The 26108-nt window shown below is 42.0% G+C and overlaps 1 protein-coding gene across 9 annotated transcripts in view; it reads left to right on the top strand.

The window, feature by feature from the left end:
- The window catches only part of TBX15 (T-box transcription factor 15), a 125885-nt gene that overhangs the window by 7107 nt on the left and 92670 nt on the right, over positions 1-26108 (top strand). For 2 of the 9 annotated variants that reach the window (XM_086392125.1, XM_086392133.1), the window contains exon 1: positions 265-325. The exons of 6 other annotated variants lie outside the window; for them this stretch is intronic. In XM_086392125.1, coding sequence (XP_086248251.1) covers positions 286-325 — 40 coding nt within the window. In that variant the 5' untranslated portion in view covers positions 265-285. Of the gene's footprint in view, positions 1-264 lie in introns of those variants that run through there. One more of the 9 variants, XM_086392126.1, reaches the window with a different exon arrangement.

Here is a 26108-nt window from a genome sequence, read left to right as displayed (position 1 = left end):
TCTTAAATCTGAAAGTTTCTTCTCTAGGTGATGGTAGGTTTTGTTTTTTTTTTTTTTGTAAGCCAGGCTGAACTGTGCAAATTCCACAGGGATAAAGAACAGATTGGCATTTCACTTTCCTTTCTGGAAATGCAGAAATCTGTCCAATGATTGTTCAAGGGTGTAACTGGTTATTGCTTTCTTACTCCCAAAAGACAAAGTAGTTAAGCAAGGGGAGAATATTTGAGTGGCTTTTTAAGTTTTAACTTTTGGGGATATTTTTTCACAGAGAAAAGTAGGGAGCTGATGGAACGTGGAATCTTTCTCCCTTCTTCCTCTCATCCAGGTGATTTATTTTTGCTTTGCCTTTTCTGGTTTCTAGTGAGCTTTGAATTTTATATGTGCATGACTGAGATACTCAGGGGTCTACACTGGTTAGAGCAATTAGCAAATTTAGAAATTAAGGTCTGTTTACACTTCTCCGGGCATGGATAATCATTAGTTAATTTAAGTGAGGCCCTTGTTCTAAGTGTCAGGGTGGAAAATGAGACTCAGTAGGGAGGACCGGAGGTGAAATGGAAAGAGGTGGGGAATTGCAACTGGTGACAACAAATCAACATTTATTCCCTGCCATTAATGGCTTCACTTTGAGGCAGGGCAGGACATTTTTACTGACTACAAACTGATGATGAGTTTTTGATGCCAGAAGTGAAAATAGGCCCTGAAATCACTACTTTTTATTCTGTAAAATTTGCATGTGTTTATATACAAATTTATGCATTAACATCAAGTTCTGAATAGGTCATAGATAAAATTTCAGAGAAAAGAAACTGCTTTTTTTTTTCCTGTTTGGAGCCAGTTTAACAAACTGGGAATATCTAAAATCTGGGGGGCCAGAGGTTTTGTCATATCTAGATATCCTTTGACAATTCAAGAGTATCCTGGACCTGAAACTTACAGTTACTGGAATTTTTATTTAACTTTCAAATTAATTGATTTTGACTAAAGGCTAAAAGAAAACACCAGAAAATGAGACTGTGCAGGTGTAATTGAAAAGAACAAGGAGAGTGGAAATTTTTCTAATGTCTAAATTTTTCTTTATTTTGTGAATAATGCCATCTTCCTTTTGGATGGACAGAGGCTGCCTTGTATTCCGAAGAGTAATTTCATCTTCTCCCAAGAGGAGACTTAAGGGAACCACTAAGAGAAGTCTGGATAATAATGATGGTTAATAGAAATCATGAGAGAAACACTGTGATTTGAGGGAAATAATTTAAGAATATAGGAAATGTATTTAAATCTTGTCTTTATATTGTCTGCAGTATATTTGCTGAGCTATTTCCCAGTTGTCACACACTTTAGAGGATTGCAAGAACAAAACATCAACCCCCTAATTGTGGATTGCAGGAGTAATCTCCTAATATAGCCTTCTTTTAAAAACCAAAACGCTACAGATAACAGTAGAGTTCCTCTTACAAGATCTTCATTATACACCTAGCTGGATCATTAGAGTTCAGTGCCTAGTTCTCCACCAGGTGAACCAAAATTCTGACCCCGAACACCCCCTGACTTTCTTTTGCTATCCCACAGCCCAGAGCGTAATGTCAAAATCTCCAGACCGGGATTTGGAAAGCAGTTAGGTCCCCTTAACTTTCCCCTTTCCCGTCATCTCCCCGCACCCCGACATCCTTTTCCCTTACTCCAACCTCCTACACACACCTCGGTCGCTCATTTTTACCCCCTTAAAAAAAAAAAAAATTCAGATGACGTTTCATTGAGGAAGGCATTGGGATTGCATCTCTTAATGTGAAACCATCCCTGGGAAACCAGGGCCCCTCGGGTGACTGTCACGAGTCGGCGAATTGGGCCGCTGTCGCGGCTGCCGGCCCTCCGCCCCTCGTTACTTGCCCGGGTGTCGGCCGTCTCGGCGAGGGAGCGGCGGCCGAGCCTCGCGGCGCGCGGTCCGGGGTTCCCTGCTCCGGCTCTCGAGGCTGGGCCTGGCCGATCCGTGGGCCCGCAGTTGCCGCGGGGCCTTTGAAACCAGGGCCGGCATACTGAGGGATGGTGGGTGCATTTCTCAGCTCTACTTACATCCTGGAGAAATGCAGGGACAGTGGGGGTAATCAGGAGGGCTTTGATGGAAGATTCCCGTCCCCCCTCCCAAAGAAAATTCGGAGGCGGTGGTGGCGGGGAACCCCAACCCAACTTTAAATCAAACTGGATCCAAGGATCTTACACCTCGCGCCCTGGGGGAGTTTGAGCTTTTGCTTTCATCAGGCTAAACACATTTTCGGGGAATCAAACGCACTTCAAACATCAGCAATTAGAAACCAAGAAGCCCTCGGCTCGTAGAGTTTTAAAATCCCTAACCATTTCCAAATGGGTGATTTCTAGGGTCAGTCACTATCATAGCCAGCCCGTTAAAAAGGAAAGTCATTTTGTCGGTTCGAAACGCAGATGATTCCCGGATGCGTGGGACTCATAACCCAGAGATACTTCTTTTCAGGAAGCCCGCGTTGCCCACCGAGACAAAGGGACAGCAGGCAATTGTTCTTCATGCTGTTCTTGGAGATTTGAAACAATGAAGTAATGCGTTTCTCAGAAAAGCAAAGAAATCACTCAGCTTTACTAAGTAGATTGAGAAATGACTATATTCTGCAAGAAGCCAGCCAGATGGCCTCCCTTCAAGAGCTGAGCGTTCGCTGCGAGGGAAGTCCCGCCTCGAGGCATCCTGGTTCCCAAGCGTCAATCACACCAGGTCCCAGGGCCCAGAATTGTAGCCTAGTGGATAGGTGACTTGGCTGTTTCAGGCCTCCCATTCTTGCTACTGAAAAATACTCGCTTTTCACAGTGGGGAGGGGCACGCATTTGGGCGGTAAGTCGTTGTGAATGCAGCAGTGCTCTCCCTGGATATGACAAATCTTTCTTAATTCAGTTGCCTAATACTTTGATTTCTTTGCAGCAAAACTGGAGAAGGGCTCCGTGTATATATATATCTATGCACTGTATATGAAAAGAAAGGGCTTAGTTAGAAAATTAATTGTATACGCAAGCTTGCAGAGGAATACTGAATTGTGAAACATTTCAGAAACTTTAATTGCTTACATGGTTATCTTTGAGTCTTCACTACACTACATTGGACACAAGCCCTTGTATTCTAGATTATATCCATGTATTAAGATAGGAAGTGGGCTACACTAACTTAAATTAGACTAGATTCTAGTGCAAGCTTTGTTATTAATGTTGGAACCGAGGATATTGGTTTTAAAGGCAGACATATAAATGGTGAAAAAAAAAGTTTTAAAGTTGGTTCGTAGCCACTGATGAGGCCTTGGTTCCTGGTTCATGAAATACGAGAGAGGCTTAAATAACACCTGAGGCCCCTTTAGCTATAAGATTCTGTAATCCTGTTAACTTAAAAAATAATTTTTATTTTTTCCTCCTAATACAACTTAGCTATCATTTGACTCATCCGGGAGTTGGTGATGGACAGGGAGGCCTGGCGAGCTGCAATTCATGGGGTCGCAGAGTCGGACACGACTGAGCGACTGAACTGAACTGAACTGACATCCTTTACTTTGTTGGAATGAGGGAAGTTTTATTGCAGTTGTAGAAAGTAACAGTAATAGCAACATAAGACCAAAAAAAAAATTTTTTTTTATAGCTAGAATTAAGAGCTTCCATAAAGCTCTTGAAAAGTTTTTAGATTAATATCACATGTTCAGATGTCCCGGATCAGTGATTTCTAGTCTTTGTGTTTGATATAACCTATTGTTGCTTGTGTGAACGCCCAGGGCTCTCCTGCCAAAAGAGTTCTATGGCATTACTGAATTTAAAAGAAATACAAGTTATTTTTGCTTCTAACATTTTTTCTGCCATTCTCAGAAATAGCTGGAAAAATTCTATGGATTTGAAAAAAATGAAGACTGAGGAAAGCAACTTAAGCACTGGTAAACTGAGTTGGTGGACCACCCTCCCACCTGGCTCCACCCCCCAGAATCAGTTGCCCCTCATTTCTATCTGAGCCTGATAGAAAGCACTAGGAACTATTTTCCATGTCCAGTCTGCTAAGCCGAGATCTTGATCTGGCAGAGATGTGAGAATGCTAAAAGGATGACTTAGTAACAGGCAAAACGCTTGTCAACAAGATAGATCAGAAGACAGCTTAGCATTCAAGACCTCTATTCATAGCTTCTGAACTTGAGGGCAGGGTCAGACGAAAAGACTGGGCCCAGGACACACTGAGGAGGGTATCTCATGTTTCTATCTTGTGGGACTTTATTTCCTTATAGACTTCTACAGTTGGAACCCCAGTGACAGCTCCCCGCCTCAGTTGCTGCCCTGTTCTCTGCTGCTCTAGCCCCTGTGCAGAATTTCTTTTGTTATGGAATTTTAGATTTACTGGTCATCCTCTCTCACTGTTGCCCTATAAACTGCTGTGGGGCTGTCTTCATTGCTTTGTATGTCTAGAGCCTGGTGCAGGTGGCTGGCACAGAGCAAACACTTAGTAAATAATAAAAATATACTGATAATGCAATAAGAGCAATGATAACCAATTTATTGAACACTATGTGCCAGCCACTGTGCTGTTATATAATTATATACTATCAGTATAATGTAATATGTGTAAATATATATTGTTATATATTATAGTAATAATGTAATGTGATATATAACAATATATATTCCAAATAATTATATATAACAATTATATATGTATGTAGATTTTCCAAAACACTCTAATGAGATAGTTATTTGTATTATCGTTTCAATTTGTTACAATGGGTGGATTGTAGAATGGTTAAAAGCTCAGGTTTCTGGGGTTAAACAGCTTGTGTCTGAGCCCTAGTTCCAACACTTGGGCAAATTACTTAATCTCTATCAACCCCAGTTTCTGCATCAGTAGTAAGAAATGTATTCATCAGAAGGTGGTTGTGAGGACTAAATGAGATAGTGCACATTTAAAGAAAAAAGAATTTAGCATGGTGCCTATTATTCCTATCAATTGAACTGATAGTGATTACTCACCTTAGTGACTAGTTTACATAAGAAACTGTTGCAGATTGTAAATTACTATAGCCCGTATCCCTCTCCCCCAGTCTTTTGGTTTAAATGGGATGTTTGGGACTTGAAGTGGGATCCCCACTTGGTGTACATAGCCTATGGTTGGAGACAGAGGACAGGATTTTAAGTGTGCATGCCTTAACTCAAACTGAACTTTGAAAGCCATTGCTATTCAGGGTTCCACTGAGGCAGGAAGCCAGCACCTGAGTGAGCACCGGAGGGAGGGAGAGAGGGCTTTCAAGGGTGGGGATCAGCCAGCTGACAAACGGTAGGAAGAGGGTCTGGGCAGGGGCTATGGCTGGGGAGCCTCAGCTTTACCAGCTCTTCAGGAACTCCATTCTGGCAGCAGACAGAGGGGCCTTTCTGGATGCAGGGAAGTGGAATAACTCCTGTGTGTTTCTCTTTGGTTAGTTTTTGGAGCCCAGAAATCCCCCAAAGGTCAGGTTTTATTGTATAGGAAATAATGTTCATCTTCATAAGGCTTTGTTTGTAAAGCCTGTCTTCTGATGGACCCCAGGATTCTGGGCAGAATGGCCAGTTTAACCAGTGAGCTGAGGCTGCTGTGAAGGATTTTTAGGTGCTGCTTGGTTGGATTAAAAAGAGAGAGGGAGAGTAAAGGGACTAAATGAAAGGGAATCCTATAACTAAGCTGACTGTTGGGAAAGAAGACACTGGGAAGTCTTTTTCCAGTGAAGCAGAAGAAAATGCAGCCATTCTGTGAGAACTCATATCTGGCTGCACACTTTTGCACAGTTTTCTTCCTAATGGAAAACAGAAGTCTGGATTTGATCATTTACTATTAAAAAAATATAGCTACACCTCAGACTTTGTTTATATTGATTCTCCACCACAGTGGGAGAAGGTGCATTCCTGGGGAAAGAGGAATAGAGAAAGGATCCCTCCCAAGGCCTCCCTCCTTCAAGGAGCTAGGGCCCTTCACCAGCAGCACTCAGGTCCTTCCTGGCCATTCAGAGGAGGGACCTGCTTTGCCCTGACTGGAGGCAGGTCTCGGTCTTCAAAATAGACTCTCTGCTCCACATTTGATCAGATGTTTCCATACTTCCAATCTTACAAGCATCATCTTATCTCAGCATGCCCACAGTGCTAGCTATTAAGAGCTTTCATGGCTAGAGAGTGGACCCTGTACCAGTCACCATGCTGATGGTTTTACTCACCTTCTCACTGTATACACTCTATACACTGTATAGTCCTCCAAGGGAATTAATTGTTTCCCTGTTTACAGAAGAGGATGCGTGCATGCTGCTAAGTCAATTCAGTCGTGTCCGACTCTGTGTGACCCTATGGACTGTGGGCCACCAGGCTCCTCTGTCTATGGGATTCTCCATGCAGGAATACTGGAGTGGGTTGCCATGCCCTCCTCCAGGAGATCTTCCTGACCCAGGGATTGAACCCGTGTCTCTTATGTCTCCTGCATTGGCAGGTGGATTCTTTACCTCTAGCTCCACCTGAGAAGCCCGCAGATGAGGAAAATAACTTGCCCACAGGCACATAGCTCTAGGTTACTTTAGCTGGCCGGGCCAGAGTTTAAACACAGCTCCACATGGCTCCAGAATCAGTCTTAACCATTAGACTGTATTGCTCCCCACTGTGGATGACTCTTCAGTGCTTTAGAGAGAACTTTGTACTTTTGTAGATGGAAACTTATGCTTGCTGTCTGTGCTGTTCCCCTAAAGTGATTGTTAAATCATAAATAAGAGAGATCTCACTTATAGTTTCTGGTTCTCTATCTTCCTTTCCTGTTTTAAGTCCCTCTAGCCCGAAGGTGGGCTTCCCTGGTAACTCAGTGGTAAAGAATCCACCTGTGATGCAGGAGACTTGGGTTTGATCCATGGGTCAGGAAGATTCCTGGAGGAAGAAACAGCAACCCTCTCCAGTATTCTTCCCTGGAAAATTCTATGTACAGAGGAGCCTGGTGGGCTACAGTCCACAGAGTCGCAAAGAGTTGGACATGACTTAGTGACTGAACAACCAACAACAAACCCTAAGATGCCTTCTTCATACCTGCTGTAGAGGCCTCTATGACAGCAATTCAGGGTTGAGTTTATAAGCCATAAACTCAACTCATATAAGCCATTTTTGGAATGGGACAAATACAGCCTTTTCAGCATGACTTGCTTTGACATTAATGCACAGAAATCTCAATGTTTGAAATACAGTGGCTATATATTGAATTTTATCTAAAACCTCCTCATCCTAAATCCCCTCCTGCAGTGAAATTCAGGGGAAACTTTAACTGCTCTGTTTTACCCATTCCTTTCTCCATTCACAATGGGATGGATGGAATCTTATTGGTAATTGATTCAAAATGGAACAGCTTAGAAATGTATCAGTTGCAGTGACGAGCAATTCGTGCATTTCTAAGTGCTGTTGATTTTTTTTTCAAACTCAGCAATCACAGCTGAAATCCCTTTGCCATGGATTGAATTTACAAAGGAGGAGATTCTGATTTCCACAGTGGCTTCTTTCTAATGCCCAAAGATTAGGAAACTGCCTTGAGGACCCACAGCAAGTACACTCGCTCTGAGAGTCACGGCTTTAACTTTAACCTCTGAGTGACTGCTCTGATTCATTTATTTTGTAACAGCTCTATTTAGAGCAGTCTAGTTCCGTATGGGATCAGTTATTTGCAGAAGTCTCTCATCCCGATAAACGTTTACAACCCAGAACTCCTTTACTCTTCTGACGCACTATAAGTGGGTATGATCCAAGCAGTGAGTTTCAGGAAACTTAGCAGTGGGTTTCAAGGGTTTTTGGTTGACCTGTTCACTGTCTTTCCATCATTTCTCACCCCCTCCTTCACTCAGAGTAACCGTTCTCTCTTAGGAAGTCTGATGCCTCCAACAGGGATTTGGAGGAAAAAGAATCCCCCACCCCTACCCCCAGTTTCAGTGTGTAGACTTAAGTATTAATGTGTTTCTTGGCCCTTTAATGGTAAGGTCTATCATATTCCTGTCTATTGTGCACAGTGAAAGAAAAATGGCTTTTAGAAGCTAAAAAGAGAAAGATGTCAAGTCAGTCTCTGTTTTCAAGCTTTACTTTCTCCTTTTGCCCACCTTGCTCTGGGCCGGCAGTGATTGATGAGATTTGATATGCTCTCACAGCAACAGAAGCATATGGATCTCTGGGCCCATTTCCTTTCCCAAGGAACCCATGTGGAGCCAAACTCTTGAAATATAGAGTGTGGCAGAGGATGAGATGAATGCTGCAGTCTTGGGTGATTTGCTGGATTTCATCCATGAGATGCGTCCATTTAGAAATGTAGATGCTTCAGGGATCTGGAATCAGCCAGGCCTTGGCCAGTTCAGTGTTCCTTCAGTTCCTTCAGTGTTCGGAACACTGGTTGCATGACCAACATTAATCCTGGGAACGTTAGATCCCATCTGCTGCAACCGTGCATTACCCAGATTAGACTGTGACATTACAGAGATTTAAGGCATCTCTGTGATATTCTGACTGGGTGGTAGGTACGACAGAAGGCACTTCCTATGGACACAGGACAGTTTGACTGCCGTGGGAGCGAGCAAATAGTAAACCATGGCCTAGAGAGTGACTCTGTGTGTGTGTGTGTGTGTGTGTATAGGGAGGGCTGGGGGTGTTATGGAGAGCTGGGTGTAACGGTTCCCCAGCCTGCGTGGGCGAATTGGTTCCGGATGTTAACATTTTTTCCTTGGGGCTTGACTACATTCTTCTTTTTCTTTGCCTGTCTGTTTTCCTGCCCAAATTGTTAGGCCTGTACAGCTGTGTGGCTCATTGCTGGTGAGTGTTGAGAATGACAGATCTGGCTTTAAGGCAGGGGCAATTTGGGGGCATGTGTGTAGGTAGACTTTTGAGATGTTTTCATCCAGCATCTTTCCTAAACTTTGAGGATTTTTTTTTCAATCCATCATCTTGCCAGCTGAGTACCAACCCTATACTGTATTGGATGGCCTCTGTTGGGGAATGAGTATGAAATTCTGTAGAAAGCAGACGGTCCTTCATATCCTAGAAGCAGAAGAAACCAGCCAGTGTGGGAAACTAAGATAACAGATGGAAGCCAAAGAGGCAGCCTTGTACAGTGGAGAAGAGCATGGGGTGCCGGTTAGGGAGGCTGGACCAGTGGACGTGGTTCTGACTGTGTAGCCTGAAGTTAGTGACTTACTTCTGTGCCTCCAGTGCATCCGTGTACAATGAGGGCAGTAACACATGCTGCAGAGCTGTTGTGAGAGTTAAGTGAGATAACAAATGCAAAGTGCTTGGCACAGTGCCAGGCCTATGGAAAGTGCTCAGTATTTCCATGCTCATAGTTATGCTGTTGGTAAGTTGAGAACTCAGAAACTCTCCAGTGTTCTTATGAGAAACCTTTTGGTGAGTGTCGGACAGCATTGTCCCGAACTACCCTTCTTAGCTTATCTCCACTGCTTGCCCTATTCCCTTTACACAGGCTGACTTTTTAAAAAATGGCATACACATTGTATAAGTTTAAGTTATACAGTGTGTTGATCTGATACATCTATATACTGAAACATGATGACCACCTTTTGTGGTGAGAGCATTTAAGATCTGGTCTCAGCAGCTTTAAGGTACATAGTGGAGTGTTGTTGAATATAATCACAATGCTGTGTGTTAGGTCTCCAGGACTCATTTACCTTCTCTCTACAAGTTTGCACCCTTTGACTAACATCTAAATTCCCCCACCCCACCCCTGCTACTCACCATTCTACTCTGTTTCTATGAATTCAGCTTTTTAAAAATGCAACGTATGGGTGAGATCATATAGTATTTGTCTTTGTCTGACTTATTTCACCTAGCGTAATGCCCTCAAGGTCCATTCACATTGTGACAAATGGTAGGATTTCCTTCTTTCTCCTGGCTGAATAATATTCATACACACATATGAGTATATATATGTATATGCCCATTTCTTTATCCATCCATTGATGGACACTTTATTTTATTTTTTACTTTTATTATTATTATTTTAGCCTTTTTTGGCCATGGCACACGCCTTGTGGGATCTCAGTTCCCTGACTAGGGATTGAACCCTGGCCACAGCTGTGAAAGCGCCAAATCCTAACCACTAGACCACCAGGGAAGTCTCTTTTATTTTAAAATTTATTAAAGTATAGTTGATTTACAAAGTTGTGTGACTATCTGCTGTACAGCAAAGTTATACATGTATATACATTTTTCGTATTTTTACATTTTGGCTTATCGAAGTATATTGAATATGGTTTCCTGTGCACTTAGTGTTTTTATGTCTTAATTATTGTGAATAATCCTGCAACAAACATGGGCATGGAGATCTCTTTTTCAGTTCAGTTCAGTCGCTCAGTCGTGTTCGATTCTTTGCGACCCTATGAATCGCAGCACGCCAGGCCTCCCTGTCCATCACCAACTCCTGGAGTTCACTCAAACTCATGTCCATCAAGTTGGTGATGCCATCCAGCCATCTCATCCTCTGTTGTCCCCTTCTCCTCCTGCCCCCAATCCCTCCCAGCATCAGGGTCTTTTCCAATAAGTCAACTCTTCCCGTGAGGTGGCCAAAGTATTGGAGTTTCAGCTTTAGCATCAGTCCTTCCAATGAACACCCAGGACTGATCTCCTTTAGGATGGACTGGTTGGACCTCCTTGCAGTCCAAGGGACTCTCAAGAGTCTTCTCCAACACCACAGTTCAAAAGCATCAATTCTTCGCCGTTCAGCTTTCTTCACAGTCCAACTCTCACATCCATACATGACCACTGGAAAAACCATAGTCTTGACTAGACGGATCTTTGTTGGCAAAGTAATGTCTCTGCTTTTTAATATGCTGTCTAGGTTGGTTATAACTTTCCTTCCAAGGAGTAAGATCTCTTTTTGGAATACTGCAATTCCTCTGGACAGAGGCCTAACTTTTTATCATTCTCCATGCAGTTGTTTCTGCTCCTCCTTCTGTTTTGAGTACTTTTTGCCTCTCCTTCCCTGAAATTTCCTCTGAAAAAAGTTAATACTGCTTCTGAGACCTATCCTAAGCATCCAATGTAACAGGAATATTCCAAGATGAAAAAGAATAATTTGATATAAATGTTAATTGGCATGATGTACAGAATCAAACATAGGGTGACTTCAGAAGAAAATTACATGTATCCATGCAGAGCTCATGTACAATTTGGGTATTGCCATAGGGAATGAATTTCTCAGATGTCACCAATTTTATCTTCATTTGGAGTCCACTGTAGGGAACTCCTCTTTTAGGGGCCTGTCTGTAATTTCCTCTCAAAATTGTGCCAATGTGCTGCTGTGATTTTATAGTCATAAGGCAGTCTCATTTAGACAGCCTACAACTATCAAGTGTGTAGCCAACATGGTAAAAATACAGAGGTCCCCCACTGGCCTTCATTATCACAAAGCTCCTCTTGAGGGGAGGTCTTCACCAAGTAACCTGATTTAGACTGTTTATGAGGAAGACTCCCATTCTGCCTCTGGTTTCACAGAATTCCTGCAAGCTTCACATTGCCAGCAGGGAAGTAATTAGTTTGTTTGTTTGTTTGTTTTATTGGGGTATAGTTGCTTTACAATGTTGTGCTGGTTTCTGCTATGCAATGAAGTGAATCAGCCATATGTATACATATGTCCTCTCCCTTTGGATCTCCCTGTCACCCACCTCCATCTCACCCATCTAGGTCGTCACAGAGCTCCGAGCTGAGCGCCCTGGGCTATGCTGCAGGTTCCCTCTAACTATCTATTTTACACAGAGTAGTAGTGTATATATGTCAATTCCAATCTCCCGGTTCATCCGTCAAGCCCCCCCTCTCCACTATGTCTGCATGTCCATTCTGTATGTCTGTGTCTCTATTCCTGAGCTGGGCAGTAATTTGAATTTAGCTCTTTCTTGCCTTAACATCATTTATACCTATTATCCTCTTGTTATCCTAATAGATTGGCATTAATCTTTACACTCGGGCAGTTGATGCCTTCAGCCAAGAAGACAGTGACTTTGTCTGTCTCTCTTGTGTGGCCCTCTCTGTGCACATGCACACGCTTGTACACTCTCACAGTACTTTTGATTGGTCTTTTCTACATTTTAAAATTGGTTACAGAAGAAGAGGTAAAGTCAAAGCCTGTAAAAATCAATACTTTGTACCTTTCTTATGACACTTAACACATTTTGCCTTGAGTGATAACTTTTTGGACAGCATATTTGTTTTGTAAGCCAACTAGACTGGAAAACCCTGGAGAGCTCTATGTCTCTCTCATCTTTGAATCCCTATTAGGTCTCCATGAACATTTGCTAAACTGAATCAGTAGTTGTCAAACTTTAGTGAGGGGTATGGTAAGCACAACAGCCACTTTAGAGATGATTTGGCTTCTAGATGCTCCTGGAGAACAACCTGAGGTGTTTGCCAGTTGCCTCTAGGTGTAGTCTTGGACATGTGAGTTGATATCTTTATACTCTTAAGTCTCTGTCTCTAATGGAGATAAGATCATCAGATTTTAGTGAGAAGGAAAGAATTTCTAGTTGTCCCATTAACAAGACATTTTTGTAGCTAGGATTTACCCAGTGCTGTCTGCTTGGAGTCTATTTCAGAGCTCTCTCTCTGACCAGGCTTTAGCATTTGGAAGCACAATTAGTTTGTAGGAGTAACTGCCTCATCTTACTGTATATGTCTCAGGTCTTATGTCCATGGCAGCCTCTGCTTTCTGCCCAGCAAGGGAGAAAAAGAAATAGAATAAAAGGCAATCTGAAAACCCCCAGTGTTAACAGGACAAAAATATCTCTAAATGAAAGACAGATTGCACAAGTTTGCCTGAGAAAGTAGCATTGGGTTCAGCTGAAGCAGAGTGTTAGAAATTCTCCTGGTCATTCCTTCCATGAGCAGCAGGAATACGTGAACCAACTGGCAGGAGGTCCCAGCTCAGGGCCCGGTCCCATGCTGGGAATGAAGGTGAACTGTCAGGAGGAAGCCCTCTGAGACACAAGGGAATCTTTGAGGAAGATGGAGAGGCGCATGTGTGGAAGCTCTGAGAATACTTTTCAGAACAAGCACCATCATAATGAAGAGTCAGGGGCTGAGATACACAAAGTGACAGGTACTTTTTGGTACCTGTCAAATCACATATAAGACCGTTAATACTGTCTGGGAACTGACTCAGGGCGTCAAGGAGAAAAACAGCCTCACTTCAGTCTTTCTTTTCATTCCTCATGTCCTGTCTCACTGCCGTGTGTGGCTGGAACTCACTTTAGAGGATATGGCTCTCCAAACTTGTCTTTGTTTGGGCTCTTGGTTTAGTGTGCTCACGGTGGCAGCTGACTGTTGGGACTGACCCAGTATCATCGTGGGTTCTGCAGGGCTCAGGACTTTCAAACCATCATTAAATTTAAAACACAGCAGAGGGAAAACAAACTCACATGAAAGCTGACAGACCTGAGGTGAGTTGATGCCTTGAGCTCCAAGCTGTGGGAAAAAAGACCTTCTCCGCAGTTCATTTATTTATTTTTTATTGGAGCACAGTTGCTTTACCATGTTGTGTCAGTTTCTGCTTAACAGCAAAGTGAATCAGCCATATGTGTACACACACGTCCCCCCTCTGCTTTGGATTTCCTTCCCGTTTAGGTCACCACAGAACTTTGAGTAGAGTTCCTTGTGCTCTACAGTAGGTTCTCACTGCTTATGTCTATTATATGTCAGTCCCGATCTCCCAATCCATCCCATCCTCCCTTCCCCTCTTTGTATCTGTATCTTTGTTCTCTGTGTCTGTGTCTCTGTTTCTCCTTTGCAGATAAGTTTATCTATATCATTTTTCTAGATTCCACATATATGCATTAATATACAATATTTATTTTTCTCTTTTTGACTTACTTCATTCTGTATGACAGTCTCTAGGTCCATCTGCATCTCTGCAAATGGCATCATTTCATTCTTGTTTATGGCTGAGTAATATTCCGCTGTATATATAGACCACATCTTCTTTATCCATTCATCTATTGATGGACATCGAGGTTGTTTCCATGTCCTGGCTATTGTAAATAGTGCTGCAGTAAACATTGACGTGCATGAATCTTTTTGAATTACGGTTTATATGTAAACAGCAGGATGATTTTGAATCTGTCTTCCTCTAGTTGACTATTTTTGCTCCTGAATCATGAAGATGCTTCTTCAAAATGAGTTTGTGGGTCCCTAAATGTTAGTAGCCAACAGATTTTAGGAAATGTTGGTATCTTTTGGGATTCCAACATTCCGACCTAAGGCTTATTCTGAATCCTCTTTAGAAAGGGAATGTGACCCAGGAACTCAGACTTAGGAGGGGTACCCAGGAGAACTCACCAAGATCTAGTTGTCAGTCTTGAGGTATCATATTTGCATATCTCTGAAGGACAGCTGGGCTCTTCAGACACTGAAGTGCATCTTGATGGGTATGTGCTGCCCATACGAGGTTTAAAAGTTCATTACTCATTTATAGACATCCCGATCCTTATCTGAATGTTAAGCTTCCCTCTAGATCTCTCACAGTCCAGAAGGTCAGGATCAATAATTAGAGATAGTAAGCCCAGAAGGTCACTGCTGCATAGTCCCTTAATACTCACACAGATGGAGTTCTTTCCGGTTTCACTGGAAAGACTTTGTCCCCATCAAGTGAAGGAGAAGGTGGGATGATCTTGAGTTTCAGGATTCTGGGAGAGGCCTCTCCTTTGAGCTGCAGTAGGTACAGAGGGTGAGTAGAGTTGTCCAGGATGCTCAGGGACTTGGTGCACATACTCTGGGAAAAGAGGTGTTTTGATTGCTGTGTCATTTGCCTTTCATGACTCACCAGACAGCTTAACCCAGATCTTGTTAACCATCCCTGTTAGGTGATAATAGTGATTATGACATTTGGGCTATTTTGTCTCAGGGCAATCCAAAAACTGACTTTTAATCCCACACACATTTATTCTTTCCAAAAAAAGCTTGAAACACCCAGTAACTCAAGATTGAATTTGAAGCTTGTTTTTGTTATCTGGCAGTGAATCTGGGCAAACAGGGAAGCTCCCTGTACTTGGCTTAGGGACCATGTTCTTTACAGACTGTAATCCAACATCCACATCACATGCTTCTCTACAGATGGGAAGCGTGGCACCAACACCCTTTTTTCAGAAGGTCAAGCCAGAACCAGCAACCCCTCAAATTGTTCAGTAGTTTCTATGCTTTTAGAGCTTCTAGGTCTTTCCTTCTTAATCTGGCAGCAACAACAAAACAGCCTGTTTACTTAGCATAAAGTCTTATCGGCACCAACTCCTCTGATATCTGAGTAGTCTCTGTAAATAAATTTATACTTAATTTTAACCACTGGGACTTACAGCTAGGTGCTGTATATTTTTTGAGGTACATGAATTTTCACCAAATGCGTACATGGACTCTTTGAATGATAGACTTACTTTTCAATGTTCAAAGGATGTTTGTTGTTTATAGGTATTATAGAATGAAATGCTATGAGGGCAAAAAAAAAATCCATAGATAAAATGACAAATTCCTATCATATTGGTAATGCTAGATTTTCATATACCAAATTTGCTAAAAGTCATATCTTCCTATAACCAATTCTGTATTCTTTGTTGAGACTTGAAAATGGACCCGTTTTGTGTACTTGATGACTTAGATTTTACCTCCCTACATTACCATGCTCAGAGATTCAGTGTATTTCTAACTGAAAATAGCAGCATCTATTTTCAGATAATTTCTTAAAGAAAAATTCAAAATATTTCACAAAGGTCAGCCTCTAAACATTGCTTAAATTATGATTAGGGAAAAGCCCTAATTCCATGTGTATAGTTAGGATATTGAATGGAAAGGCTCCTCTAAAGGAAAAACGGCACCTACTATTGGTAACAGGCAACTGGCAATGGAGGGAAGTCATTTATCCTTTCTGCACTCTTATTCCTCCATGGAGAATGGGAGAGAATGCAGCATGCCAATCAGCTGTCTTTCAGAGGTTGTGGAAAATAGACTTTTATGGTAGAGATGGGCTCTGGTTATTATTATTGTTCTGTTTCAGATAATTAAAAACATGTTATTATGAAAATTTCTCAACCTTAAAATTCCATGAACTTTCGTGAACCCATCATCCATCCTCAGTGCCACCAATATTTTTGCTTGTCCCCATCTTTATTTCTACTTTTTGGCTGGAGTATTCTAAAGCAAACCTCAGACTTTATGTCATTTTACAACAAAGTTCTTCGGTGCTTGAGTAGACCTCAAAAGAAGGGTCATTTTCTGACCTAAATAAAATGCCATCATCACATATCACATGATTGATACTACTTTCTTGATATAATCTTAGTTAGTCCATATTCAACTTGCTTTGATTTGTCCAGAAACTATTCAGCCCTCATTATTATCAACTTTTCTTCTCTGATTTTCCTAGTTGGTTCTTTTAATGACACCACACACCCAACAGAATTCTACACTGGGGCTGATGCCCAGTGTACCTGAAGGGTATGTTACCAGGCTAGATTCTGGGGTTCCAATCCAAATATTCCTTTCAGAATATCTGGATGAGGACAAGGGGGTGAAACTTGTATTTTAGAAAAGTCCTCAGATGATTTTGATAGGCAACAGGTATGGAAACTACTGTTCTCTACCACTGTCTTTTCATTAGGAATGCCTAGGGGACAAGGGACTGGTTAGTACAGGTTTAGCTTCTTAAATGAGTGCTCTGGACCCTGTATTTTTAAAGCAATTGTAATAGTTCTGCCAGCACCCAAATAAATGTCATAACTGAGAACATTCGTTATTGTAGCAAGGACAGAAAATTACTTTCTGTTTTAATAAGAATGACTTGTGGCTATTGAAATAACGTGGGGCAGTAAAGTAAGATCTGATTACAGGCTCCCTAGGCAAATGAGGCTCAGGATGTTTTTCTGGTTGTGGCAAATACAACTTGTTATTTTATAGAGGTCATGGAAAATGAAACTCCTTCAGGGTTTTAACATTGGCAACAGAATACCATTCTGGAAGTGAATTAAATTAGAATTAAATTTAATTTTATGCAGGTTAACTCAGGGAGCTCTGCCCAACATTTGCAACTCTTAGAAAGATGTTTAGAGCTGAATGAAGCACCAAGCTGAATGCAACACAGGTTTGAAAATGAAACATTTGGTTAACCTTTTCTTTTGTCTCCATGGCTTTAAACAACTGATTTGTCTATTTTATCTTCCCTTTGTCCCTTTTCTGCCTTTAACTGATGGTTAGGATCCACTGAATTGTTGGATGAGTTGCTGTTTTGGTGGAATACAGCTCTGTCTGTTAGGCATATGGGGAACATAAGCCCTGGGCTTGATGGTGGTAAACATATTATTTGAAGTTATCTTGATTGAAATATTGCCTAATAGTGCTACTACTGACAGGTCATTTCTTTAATTTTTACTCGGTGTTTCTACCACTGTGAAATGTGAAATGACTACTAATTGTGGGGTCATTTTGGGTCCTTTAGTTTTGCAATTATTCAATGAGAGACTTGACTAAATCCAAACAATATTAAACAAATATGTTGATTAACTTTTCTGCTACAAAAATCACTGTTAATTGCTTGCAGATTCTTTAACAAATAAATATGTGGTTTAGTGAGCAGTTGTCACTCGTCTGTATCCCTAGGTAGTTGGTGAGTCTGTATTTGGAGGTTGATCCTCTAAGCATCACAGGGTCAATCCTTTTGTTTTTCTCCCATGGCATCTCTCCAGTACCTCTAATAGAATATGGTCATGGTGATATTGGATACAGTTGTTCACATGTCCTCTTGACCAGACCTGGCATTTCCTATAGGTCAGGAATCTGTCTTTAGGCTGTTATCTGCAGTCCTCACACCACCCTCACCTTGCAATCCTATATAGTTATATATAATAATAATAAAATATGTGCATGGCAGTTAATGGAATAATCATAACTTTGGGTTTTGTTTGCCTGATTGACTATTTTGACTAAACCATCAGCATTCAGAAAACTAAGATCATGGCATCTGGTCCTATCACTTCATGGGAAATAGGTGGGGAAATAGGGGAAACAGTGTCAGACTTTATTTTTCTGGGCTCCAAAATCACTGCAGATGGTGACTGCAACCATGAGATTAAAAGATGCTTACTCCTTGGAAGGAAAGTTATGCCCAACCTAGATAGCATATTCAAAAGCAGAGACATTACTTTGCCAACAAAGGTCTGTCTAGTCAAGGCTATGGTTTTTCTAGTGGTCATGTATGGATGTGAGAGTTGGACTGTGAAGAAAGCTGAGCACTGGAGAATTGATGCTTTTGAACTGTGGTGTTGGAGAAGACTCTTGAGAGTCCCTTGGACTGCAAGGAGATCCAACCGGTCCATCCTAAAGAAATCAGTACTGAATATTCATTGGAAGGACTGATGCTAAAGCTGAAACTCCAATACTTTGGCCACCTCATGAGAAGAATTGACTCTTTGGAAAAGACCCTGATGCTGGGAGGGATTGAGGGCAGGAGGAGAAAGGGACGACAGAGGTTGAGATGGCTGGATGGCATCACCGACTTGATGGACAGGAGTTTGGGTGAACTCTGGGAGTTGGTGATGGATAGGGAGGCCTGGCGTGCTGCAATTCATGGGGTCACAAAGAGTCGGACACGACAGAGTGACTGAACTGAACTGAACTGAAATGACTTTATAATTCAGTCAAGTTGCTGGCTTTTCACCAAAAAAGATCACCAGTGTCATATTGCTAATATTTTATATTTGTGTGACAGTTTGTTTTCTCAGAGCATTGTCTGTCCTAGGATGGAAAATCACGATAATCTCATTTGATTCTCTCAAAACCATACAAAATGGAGCCAGTAGTCACCGTATTTTGGAGATGGGGAGACAAATGGCCCATGATCACAGCCAGGTGTGAGCAGAGCCCTGGGAGAAAGCCATTGATTTTCCATGAGCAACCTCCCCCCAGACTCAGTACCCTCTCTTCCCTTACCCTGGGTTGGAAGACAAGCTGGAGGCAGGTAGGATGCGGCTTTACACTCTGAGGGCCTTTGAATGTACACTGAGGCTCCTCTGGTTCTACAGGGCTGAGCTGGCCTGTAAGTACATGGTAGTGATGTGGAGAGTTTCCTTCATTCTTTTTGAGGAGTCACTGTTTCTGGGCCCAGAATATCTGCCTGTCTGTTTCCTTAGCTGCTGCCCAGTAGGCTCAGGAGCACCTGCTCTGTACTATTTGTTAAATTCCTGCTGAATGACAGTGATCAGTAGGTACCTCCTTCTGGGGATGGGCTTCTGTTACCTGTACACCTGTTAAATCACTGACTTCTTGGCAAATGTGTTTGTAGGTTTTCCCAGACAGGCTGAGTCAAAGCCTAAGAATCACAAGGTAGGTTCTGTATTTTTCCTCTTAAAAGTACCAGGCTCACCTCTGCATCTTAGAGGTCATAGTTGTCCTGCAAGATTCCATTCCTTAATAGAATGTAACAGTTGTTACTTATTTTTCTTTTTTTCTTACAAATTAAAAATACTCAAATAACTTGTACACATATTAAAAAATTCAAATAGCATAAGAAGTAGTCACTGAAATGCACTAAGTGAAAATTAATCTCCCATCGCTAGTGTCCTGGTTTATCACTGTAGGGTCAGTCACTGTTACCACTTTGTTTTGTATCATTCCAGGTAGAGGTATAATGTATATGAGTCATTATATGAATGATTATATGATTATAATCATATAATTATTCATTATATGAATCATTATATACACTTACATACATATGTTTATATACAAACCTTTAAAATCAAAACACAGATTTTGGCATAATACACCCAGTACTTTGGACTTTATGAAGTTAGTTTCAAACTGTTATACTGGAGATTGTTAAATAGACATACTTACAGGTTTTCCCCTTCCTGCTGTTTTAAAAGTCCCATAGTATTCCAGTGTGTGGATTTATCATCATTTTTACCCAAACTACTTTAATGGACCTTTACATTGTTTTCAGTCATTTTCTTCTGTAAATAAAGCTCCTAGACTATGTGAGGGGGGCATTTTGATAGCATTTATGGAATAAATTCTAGAAGTAGAGTTGTGTGGTTGAAGTTACATCATTTAAAATTCTGATGGATGTTCCAAAATTGCCCTCCATAAAAGGTTGTGCAATTTACACTTCCACCCACAGGACATGACAGCCTAGTTTCCCACCCACTTGCCAACAGTATATTAGAAAATGTTTCCATCTTTGCTAACTAATATCCTTGTCTTTGAAAACTGTTTGCAAATTGATCTTGTCATAAATTCTTTTCAGCTCTCCCCACAACTTCCCTATTTTTTCAAGGTACAGAACTTAAGTTTATAGGGCTTTAGGGCAATTCCTTCTTCCCTTAAAATAGGCAGAGGGTTTCATTTAATCTCTCAGGCTTCCCTGTTCCTGCATTTATTACCAATCATTACTTTAACTTATTCTTTTAGGATCCTGGGGTGCAAGTCATCGTTGCCGGAGGCTTTCAAGGTGTTGAGTCAATAAGAAATGGCAGCAAACATTTCTTGTTAGTGAGGGAGAGAATAAAAGGCATGTCACTCAGGCTTTCTGGGTGCCACTTTGGTTCAATTATCTTCAGATGTTTAAAATCAAGGCTGTTTCCAGACCATTTCAAAGAACAGCAGGGCAACCTGCTGAGAACTGTGTGAAATGAACACCCTGTTACAACTAATTAGCGTTACTGTTTTCCTTGCAGTTGGGGGTGAGAGGAAATATATGAAGGGTGTTTATCCCTTCCTGTAGTAGAAAGAGGTGGAGCCACTAGAAAAGCCTGGAGGGGGACTCAGAGTATGATTCCTACATGACTGTTCCCACTTTCCTCCAAAGAATGGCTGTGAGTAGTTATGATCCAGGCTACTCGTTCCATCCCAGAGCTGCTGCCTTCCTTGATCCATGCACAAGCTCTTCGGGTTGTTTGTACAAGAGGCCAAAGACAAATGGTGCATTCAGTTAAATTCAACAACTATTTATTCAACACTTATGGTGTGTAGATGAGTGAGGAATAGTCCCACCCTAAGGACTTTACATTTAGTCTTGAAGTATGAAATGAAGCAGGGCAAAGGCTAACAGAGTTTTGCCAAAAGAATGAACTGGTCATAGAAAACTCCTTCTTCCAACAACACAAGAGAAGGCTGTACACATGGACATTACCAGATGGTCAATATCAAAATCAGATTGATTATATTCTTTGCCAAAGATGGAGAAGCTCTATACAGTCAGCAAAAATAAGACCTGGAGCTGACTGTGGCTCAGATCATGAACTCCTTATTGCCAAATTCAGACTTAAGTTGAAGAAAGTAGGGAAAACCACTAGACCATTCAGGTATCAGTTCCCTTCAGTTCAGTTTAGTCACTCTGTCGTGTCCGACTCTTTGCAACCCCATGAATCGCAGCACGCCAGGCCTCCCTGTCCATCACCAACTCCCGGAGTTCACCCAAACGCATGTCCATTGAGTCGGTGATGCCATCCAGCCATCTCATCCTCTGTCATCCCCTTCTTCTCCTGCCCCCAATCCCTCTCAGCATCAGGGTCTTTTCCAATGAGTCAACTCTTCGCATGAGATGGCCAAAGTATTGGAGTTTCAGCTTCAGCATCAGTCCTTCCAATAAACACCCAGAACTGATCTCCTTTAGGATGGACTGGTTAGATTTCCTTGTAGTCCAAGCGACTCTCAAGAGTCTTCTCCAACACCATAGTTCAAGAGCATCAATTCTTTTGCACATTCAGGTATGACCTAAATCAAATCTCTTATGATTATACAGTGAAAGTGACAGATAGATTCCAGGGATTAGATCTGATAGACAGACTGCCTGATGAACTATGGATAGAGGTTTGTGACAAGGTACAGGAGGCAGTGATCAAGACTATCCCCATGAAAAAGAAATGCAAAAAGGCAAGATGGCTGCCTGAGGAGGCCTTGCAAATAGCTGAGGAAAGAAGAGAAGCTAAAGGCAAAGGAGAAAAGGAAAGATATACCCATTTGAATGAAGAGTTCCAAAGAATAGCAAGGAGAGATAAGAAAGCCTTCTTCAGTGATCAGTGCAAAGAAATAGAGGAAAAAAATAGAGTGGGAAAAACTAGAGATATCTTCAAGAAAATTATAGATACCAAGGGAACGTTTCATGCAAAGATGGGCACAGTAAAGGACAGAAATTGTATGGACCTAACAGAAGCAGAAGATATTAAGAAGTGGCAAGAATACACAGAAGAACTATACAAAAAAGATCTTCAAAGATCACAGATAACCATGATGGTATGATCACTCACCTTGAGACATACATCCTGGAATACAAAGTCAAGTGGGCCTTAGGAAGCATCACTATGAACAAAGCTCATGGAGGTGATGGAATTCCAGTTGAGCTATTTTAAATCCTAAAAGATGATGCTGTACTCAATATGCCAGCAAATTTGGAAAACTCAGCAGTGGCCACAGGACTGGAAAAGGTCAGTTTTCATTCCAATCCCAAAGAAAGGCAATGCTGAAGAATGTTCAAACTATTGCACAATTGCATTCATCTCACATGCTAGCAAAGTAATGCTCAGAATTCTCTAAGCCAGCCTTCAACATTATGTGAACCATGATTTTTCAGATGTTCAAGCTGGATTTAGAAAGGCAGAGGAACCAGAGGTCAAATTGCCAACATACTTTGGATCATCAAAAAAACAAGAGAGTTCCAGAAAAACATCTATTTCTGCTTTATTGACTATGCCAAAACCTTTGACTGTGTGCTGCTGCTGCTGCTAAGTCGCTTCAGTCATGTCCAACTCTGTACTACCCTATAGACGGCAGCCACCAGGCTCCCCGTCCCTGGGATTCTCCAGGCAAGAACACTGGAGTGGGTTGCCATTTCCTTCACCAATGCGTGAAAGTGAAAAGTGAAAGCGATATCACTTAGTTATGCCCGACTCTTAGCGACCCCATGGATTGCAGCCTACCAGGCTCCTCCATCCATGGGATTTTCCAGGCAAGAGTACTGGAGTGGGTTGCCATTGCCTTCTCTGACTGTGTGGACCACAATAAACTGTGAAAAATCCTTAAAGAGATGGAAATACCAGACCACCTGACCTGCCTCCTGAGAAATCTGTATGCAGGTCAAGAAGCAAGAGTTAGATCTGAACATGGAGCCTCAGACTGCTTCCAAATCGGGAAAGGAGTACGTCAAGGCTGTATATTGTCACCCTGCTTATTTAACTTATATGCAGAATATATCATGTGAAATGCTGGGCTGGATGAAGCACAACAAGCTTGAATCAAGATTGTCAGGAGAAATATCAATAATCAGATTGCATATCATTAATCACATATGCAGATGACACCACCCTTATGGCAGAAAGTGAAGAAAAACTAAACAACCTCTTGATGAAAGTGAAAGAGGAGAGTGAAAAGTTGGCTTAAAACTCAACATTCAGAAGACTGAGACCATGGCATCTGGTCCCATCACTTTATGACAAATTGATGGGGAAACAATGGAAACAGTGAGAGACTATTCTTTTGGGCTCCAAAATCACTGCAGATGATGACTGCAGCCATGAAATTAAAAGATGCTTGCTCCTTGGAAGAAAAGCTATGACCAATCTAGACAGTGTATTAAAAAGCAGAGATGTTACTTTGCTAACAAAGATGCATCTAGTCAAAGCTGTGTTTCTTCCAGTAGGCATGTATGGATGTGAGAGTTGGAATATAGAGAAAACTGAGTGCTGAAGAATTGATGCTTTTGAACTGTAGTGTTGAAGAAGACTCTTGAGAGGCCCTTGGACTGCAAGGAGATCAAACCAGTCAATCCTGAAGGAAATCAGTCCTGAATATTCATTGGAAGGACTGATGCTGATGCTGAAACTCCAATAGTTTGGCCACCTGATGTGAAGAACTGACTGATTGGAAAAGACCCTGATGCTGGAAAAGATTGAAGGCAGGAGGAGAAGGAGTTGACAGAGGATGAGATGGTTGGATGGCATCACCGACTCAATGGACTTGAATTTGAGCAAGCTTCAGGAGCTGGTGATGGACAGGGAAGCCTGGCTTGCTGCAGTCTATGGGATTGCAAAGAGTTGGACACGACTGTGTGACTGAACTGAACTGAAATACTTTAAAATATAGAGAAAAAGGATAAAAGAGTAAATATTTGTAGCCTCTGAAAGATTTTGAGGATAGTGGTTATAAGGTTCAGCTGGGTTTGAGTTGTGATTTTTTTTTTGTCCCTTACTGGCTCCAAAAACTTACTTAGCTCCTCTTGACTTCAATTTCCTTGTTTACTTAGGTCTGTTATAAAAATTACATAAAGGAATCCATAGTTAGTGATCAATTAATATTAACATATTTTGTCACCAGGACTGTGCCTTAGGAAGAGCTGTATGATAGCAGTATTCAATAAATAAAATGATAAAGTGTGTAATGGGGAAAGATGAGAATGGGGAGATCAGGGTTTAGTTAGGGTAGGTGAGGTCACGTGGCAGCGATGAGTAAACCCTAACTGATGCTCTTTTGCCTGAGCAAAGATGGCTGCCTTATCCCAGCTGGTGCCTTGGATGCAGAGAGACTGCAGTACAACCCAGCAGCACCCGCTCAGGTTTCAGCAGAAGGAATGAGTCAGACTTGAGTCATAGTAGTAGTTCATTCACTCATTCAACAAGCATTAACCTAGGCAGATAGGCCACTAGGTGCTGGGAGGAAGAAAGATGAAAACATACAGTCCCTGCTCTCAAGACGACAGACAGACCAACACAGAAATGTAATACAAGGTGATGAGTGCTCCAACAGAGCATGTGCAGGAACCCCTGACCCAGTCTGGGTTGCGAAGAAGCCAAGAAGTTATTTTTAAGAGAAATTTATTGGAGTGTAGTTGCTTTACAATGTGTTATTTTCTGCTGTACAGTAAAGTGAACCATCCACAGTATACATATATACCTCTCTTTTGGATTTCCCTCCCATTTAGGTCATCACAGAGCATTGAGTAGAGTTCCCTGCATACAGTAGGTTCTTATTATTTATCTGTTTTATACATAGTAGTATATATATGTCAGTCCCAATCTCCCAATTCATCCCTCCATGCTTTCCCCTCTTGGTGTCCGTATGTTTGTTATCTACGTCTGTGTCTGTCTTTCTGCTTTGCAAACAGGTTCATCTGTACCATTTTTCTAGATTCCACATATATGCATTAATATGCTATATTTGTTTTTTCCCTTTCTGACTTATTTCACTCTATACGATAGTCTCTTGGTCCACCATGTCTCTGTAAGTGGCACTGTTTCATTCCTTTATATGGCTGAGTAATATTCCATTGGGGGGGCCTCCCTCATGGCTCAGTGGGAAAGAATCTGCCTGCCAATGCAGGTGATGCAGAAGACTTGGGTTTGATCCCCGGTCTGGGGAGATCTCCTGGAGGAGGAAATGGCAATCCACTCCAGGATTCTTGCCTGGAAAATGCCATGCACAGAGGAGCCTGGTGGGCAAGAGTCGAACATGACTTAGCAACTAAACCACCACGACCCGTATTTTATCGTGTAAATGTATCATATCAGGAAGTCAGTTTTAGTTTCCTGATTGCCACCACATTTCCCAGAAGCAGGGTCTAGATGAAGGAAGACCTGGCGTGAATTGCAGTCCCTGTGCGGCTACCCCTCTCCCACTGCCCCCACAGCTCAGTACCATGGCCACTCCCATTCTGTCCCTAACCTCTCTTGCTACTGCTTCCTGTGGGGCTCTGGCTCTGCCTGCCAGTGTCCATGACAGCAGGAGTAGCAAATTATTTCCCCCTCACACCGAGAGGGTGGGTTGGGCCAAGCCCAGGATAATTAAAATTGCACTTCAGCCACTCCTGTGTTGACCAGATCTTGGTTTCTGCCCTCCCTCCTCCCTTCCAAGAAATGAATAGCAAAAATTTGCTATGATTGAGTCAGAGTGGCCACTTGTCCGTATTTGCTCACACCCGCTTAGCTTGGAACATGAAAGCCTGATCATGAGGGGAACTCTTGACGGCTCACACACTAGCCTGCTTGGGAGGCTGTGTCATGTCCTATAAATGACAACCCTGTGCCTCTTGCCCTGGCATGCATTCCTGCAGCCTTTCCTTTCAACCCCCA

This window comes from Bos grunniens, chromosome 3, assembly GCF_055505025.1.
Source record: "Bos grunniens cultivar Pamir isolate PY7600 chromosome 3, Bosgru_T2T1.0, whole genome shotgun sequence".
In the NCBI taxonomy this organism is placed as follows: Eukaryota; Metazoa; Chordata; class Mammalia; order Artiodactyla; family Bovidae; genus Bos; species Bos grunniens.
The sequence above is the reverse complement of the archived record's forward strand: the minus strand, read 5'-3'. Positions and strand labels throughout refer to the sequence as shown.